At 38.3% G+C, this 5,406-nt stretch overlaps 1 protein-coding gene across 2 annotated transcripts in view; it reads left to right on the top strand.

Moving 5' to 3' along the window:
• Positions 1–965: 965 nt before the first annotated feature.
• LOC107662824 (zinc finger protein 501-like) overlaps positions 966–5,406 on the top strand; it is an 8,278-nt gene continuing 3,837 nt past the window's right edge. For both annotated transcript variants that reach the window (XM_016452937.1, XM_016452936.1), the window contains exon 1: positions 966–1,144. In XM_016452937.1, the coding sequence (XP_016308423.1) occupies positions 1,096–1,144 (49 nt within the window). In that variant the 5' untranslated portion in view covers positions 966–1,095. The remainder of the gene's footprint in view (positions 1,145–5,406) is intronic.

Below are 5,406 nucleotides of genomic sequence, written 5' to 3'. Positions count from 1 at the left end.
AAGCCTGAAGAATCACCTGAAAGTTCATTCAAAGGAGAAACCACATTCATGTTCTTTGTGTGGAAAGAGTTTTTCACAACTGCAAAGTTTAAAAGTTCATCAGAAGAGACACGCGGGTGTGAGAGATTATATGTGTTTAGAGTGTGAGAAGACTTTTATTACAGCTGAACATTTGAAGCGGCACCAGAGGATTCACACTGGAGAGAAACCGTATCACTGCACTGCATGCGGGAAGAGTTTCAATCAATCATCTAATCTACGCGTTCATAAAAGGATTCACAGTCAGTAGATCATCTTCAGATCCAACACTTTCAGGTCTGATGTTGCGTCCTCACCAAACGTGACACAATAATGTGTCAAGAAATAAAGCATCTTCTGTATAAATCTGTCCTCTAACGAGGAAACATCATCTAAACTCACAGTGAATAAAGTTCATCTTCAAGACCAGCACAGTTTCACCTGTAACATTTTTATGGGCTTCAGCCTCTGAAGAATCACCTGAAAGTTCATACAAATCACATTCGTGTTATATGTGTTTAAAGCTTTTCACAACTGCAGAGTTTAAAGTTCATCAGAAGATACACACTGGTGTGAGAGATCATATGTGCTTTGAGTGTGAGAAGACTTTTATTACAGCTGAACATTTGAAACTGCACCAGAGGATCCACACTGGAGAGAAACCTTACAGTTTCATCTGTCAGATTCAGATCAACTCAAAGATGGAGTTCCTCCCCAAAGAACAATATCTGAGAGCTTTATTCTTGTAAATGTTGCTTCATGATATTAATTATATCATTGTGTTTTTTTATGAGTTTCATTCATCACTTGTAGTTTGTTTACTCTTTATATGAAGGGAAGTAGTGTGTTTTTTTTTTTTTTTTAAATGTGCAGAACATTGTTGTTCTGGAAGCTGAAGAAGAGGCTGTAACACTTTTGAACTCCCACAACAATCACACCTTCAGTGAAGCTCCTCCCACTGCAGTTCATCAATAAATGCTGGAATATTCCCATCAGTCTACAAGTGAAGACGAGCATCAAAGCATCAGGAAGAAGTGAAATCTGCAGAGACAGAGTTTATTGAAGGACAGAGAGAACATGAGAGATCCAGAACCCTGCAGAATGAAACACACTGAAGAACAAACAGGTTGGTGTTTATTCCTGACTCTTCATCAGGCTGAAGAACATTAAGGTTATAAAGCTTCAAGCAGTTTTAGATTTGTTGCAGTAGGAAAATTTGTAAAATCTGTACAGTAATATAGTTGAAGCAGAAAATAATAAGGACACTTTTAATAAACTGGGTAATTAAAAAACAAAAAAAATGTATGTTAGATAATTGTGTAGCTGGAAAGTTTCTGGGTCACTAAGGTCATAAAAAATGCATCAAAATGATAAAAAAAAATTAGGCTATATGACAGTAGTTATTAATGGTCTGCACTTCAGTTTTGAGCTGCGCACGCTGAAGATGACCAGTAGAATGAAGCAGCAGGTTTGTAATCAATGGGATTTAACTCATCATTTATCTCGTATAGAATACGCTTCGTTATTTATACAACATAACGTTAATATTACGACTTATAGGCTATCTGCACAAAATGCCCCGAATGCATGAACATGTCTGCGCGGCTCTGAATTAACTCCTTTTGTGGATGCGTTCTTCACGCAACAACAACGTGCAGAAACACGGCAACTAAACTAAAAATTCACAGCGTTTTATTATAATAGTGTTCTCATTATAATTGTTATGTATATGACAGTCCCAGTCATAGTCATCCATTACATATACTCTTTTGGACCACGAGGGTGAAGCAGATCATCACCATCAGACCGATCGGTGTGTGACATCAAAGTACTGCTAGAGCTATAGAGCGCAGATGGCTCCTTATTCTTTTGAATCGCTCTCGCGGGACTTTGATGTCATACACCGATCGGTCTGCGCGCAGCGGCGCTTCAAATCCAACACATTTCGGTCAATGGTTCAATGCGCCATATGATTCACCAATTCGTTCAAAATGTGCATTAAGAAATGAAATGCTGCTGTGTGTTGCTCGGAGACGAACAGTTCTGCTTTGTCTTTATATTTTCGTTGGCAAAATTGAGCAAAACTGTCAATATTGTGTAAAAAAAAAAAAAATATTAAGTTCTTATTTACTGATCTTATACAACAGTTCAGTATCACATTTGCACTCGTGTGATATTGCACTTATTGCTCGTGTGATATTGCTTAACTATATGATGCAAATATGAGACAAAATCTCAAACGGGCATTTTTGCCCCATATCTTGAATTGAAGGGACATTCTTACTACGTTCTCTAGGCTCCTTCACGCAGTGAGTTGTTTCCTTGTCTCATTTTGCCATCAATTAACTGTATAAAATGTCAGATGACCCACATAGGTCTGGGGCAGGGCAAGTGTGTTAAATGCGTTAATAATTTTAACACGTTATTTTTCATCGTAATTAATTAATCTAATTAACGTGTTAATTTACCAGCCCTAGTTTTCTAGTTTCTTGAAGATGTAGGGATGTAACGATTAACTGCGAGCCAGTTGAAAATCGATTAAAATATGTGACGATTTTGAGATCCTAAACAAATCGCGATTTGGGGTAGGAGTTTATATGAATGTATGTCAGAGGGGAACTTACTGTCTTTAGAAAAGTTTAGATGGTAGCATATTTTTTTCTTTTCATCTTGCCTGTGTATAATGCATATTAAAGTGCAGATTAAAAGTGCAGTGCTGCTTTGTTTACAGAGGAAACCAAGGAAACGCTTTAAGTGCCACCAGCTGGCAGAGATTGAATCTGCTCTAGCGTCATGTATTGCGTCATCTTTGTTGGATCATAATTAAAATGCAGTGGTTGCCTCTAATTTTAAATGGAAATAGCACAGACAAAGCCTTATTTTGTTATGAAGAGATTTCTTTTATTCGTGTTATTTATTTGATTTGGGGCTTGTTTTAAAATTTCAATTTAGTTTTGTTATTTACTTTTACATTACATTTAAACTTTATTTAGCAGACGCTTTTATCCAAAGTGACTTACAAATAAGGACAATAGAAGCAATCAAAACCAACAAAAGAGCAATAATATGCAAGTGCTATATTAGTATATTTTTATAGTGTTATATTTCAATTTCACAAAAAAACGTGCAGCATTTTGTCCAAGCAATAGTAAAAGGACACATTTAATTTATAATTTGTCTTAAATCTCATTTTGTCAAAAAAAAAAATTGTAAATCAAATTGAATCGGGAAATCAAAATTGTGAATCGAATCGTGAGTTGAGTGAATCGTTACATCCCTATGAAGATGGCTAAGGACTCAGCTGCTCGGATTGAGTTGGGCAGGTCATTCCACCAGGAGGGAACAGTTATTGTAAAAGTCAGTGAAAGTGATCTTGTACCTCTTTAGGATGGAACAATAATGCGCTGTTCACTTGCAGAACGCAAGCTCCTAGAGGACACAGAAGACTGAAGTAGTGAATTTAGATAAAATGGTTCAGAGCCAGTGGTGGTTTTGTAGGCAAACTTCAATTTCTTGAATTTTATGCAAGCAGCTATTGGTAGCTGGTGCAAATTGATGAACAGAGGTGTGACGTGTGTTCTTTTCGGCTCATTAAAGATTAATCTTGCAGCTGCATTCTAGATTAATTGTAGAGGTTTGATAGAACTGGCTGGAAGACCTGCCAAGAGAGCATTGCAATAGCTGTAGGACCGAGCAGTTTTAGCAATGTGGTCTGAGAAATTCAGCTGATTTCTTGAAGATGGCTAAGGACTCAGCTGCTCGGATTGAGTTGGGCAGGTCATTCCACCAGGAGGGAACAGTTATTGTAAAAGTCAGTGAAAGTGATCTTGTACCTCTTTAGGATGGAACAATAATGCGCTGTTCACTTGCAGAACGCAAGCTCCTAGAGGACACAGAAGACTGAAGTAGTGAATTTAGATAAAATGGTTCAGAGCCAGTGGTGGTTTTGTAGGCAAACTTCAATTTCTTGAATTTTATGCAAGCAGCTATTGGTAGCTGGTGCAAATTGATGAACAGAGGTGTGACGTGTGTTCTTTTCGGCTCATTAAAGATTAATCTTGCAGCTGCATTCTAGATTAATTGTAGAGGTTTGATAGAACTGGCTGGAAGACCTGCCAAGAGAGCATTGCAATAGCTGTAGGACCGAGCAGTTTTAGCAATGTGGTCTGAGAAATTCAGCTGATCATCAATCATAACTCTTTTTTTGAAGGAGTTACAGTTGATGTGCCTAACTGGATGGTAAAATTGTGATGAAGAGATGGGTTTGTTGAAACCACAAGCAGTTCTGTCTTGGCAAGGTTGAGTTGATGGTGATGGTCCTTCATCCAGCAAGAAATGTTTGTTAGACATGCTGAGATACGAGCAGCTATCGTCGGATCATCAGTATGGAATGAGAGGTGGAGTTGAGTGTCATCAGCATAGCAGTGATATGAAGACCCATGTTTCTGAATAACAGAGACTAGTGATGCCATGTAGATAGAGAAGATAAGTGGTCCAAGAACTGAGCCCTGAGGCACCCCAGTAGCTAGATGTTGCGACTTGGACACCTCACCCCTCCAAGATACCTTGACAGACCTCTCTGAGAGGTAAGAATCAAACCACTGGAGTGTGGTTCCTGAGATGCCCTTTGGCAATAATAATAATAACAATAATAATAATAATAATTTGTTACTTTTATATAGCGCTTTTCTGGGAATTGAAAGCGCTTTACATGGAGGGGGGAATCTCCTCCACCACCACCAATGTGCAGCATCCACCATGATGATGGACATAGGCCAATGGGTGAATTTGGCCAGGATGCTGGGGTTACACCCCTACTCTTTTTCGAAGGACATCCTGGGATTTTTAATGACCACAGAGAGTCAGGACCTCGGTTTAATGTTTTTTTTAATTTTTATTATTATTGTGAAAATTTTCTCATGCCGTAAAATAGCTTGAATGTAACTCTACACCCTTGCCTCATTGACTATACGCGGATCTATGAATACGGAAATTAGCCCCGCCTCCACTGTCACACACCAGCTAGCCATGAGCAAGGGCCTCCTGATCCATGAACTGAACCATAATAAACGCGATACAGTGGCAATGGCAAGTGGAAATATTGGTTTAATTAAACCATATGTGTTTGAACCACAAATAAGATGGTATGCTCAACGTAAGCTAGGAGACTGATGGCTAACTTTGTGAGGTAACATTATCTGTTTGCGCTAGACTTGTGCCGGTATTCGGTAATGCGATATATCACGGTAATGAATATGCACGATATTGTTATCGTGGGCACTTCTAAATACCATGAATAATTATACATAACAAATTATTCAGAATTTTGAATGCATTTTAAGAATACTTTTCCCATAAACTGGTCAAAATGCACAACGCCGCTGTGTG

Source organism: Sinocyclocheilus anshuiensis, unplaced genomic scaffold, assembly GCF_001515605.1.
Source record: "Sinocyclocheilus anshuiensis isolate Anshui unplaced genomic scaffold, SAMN03320099.WGS_v1.1 scaffold1815, whole genome shotgun sequence".
Taxonomy (NCBI): domain Eukaryota; kingdom Metazoa; phylum Chordata; class Actinopteri; order Cypriniformes; family Cyprinidae; genus Sinocyclocheilus; species Sinocyclocheilus anshuiensis.
Note: the sequence above shows the minus strand (reverse complement) of the source record. Positions and strands in the feature narration are given on the sequence as shown.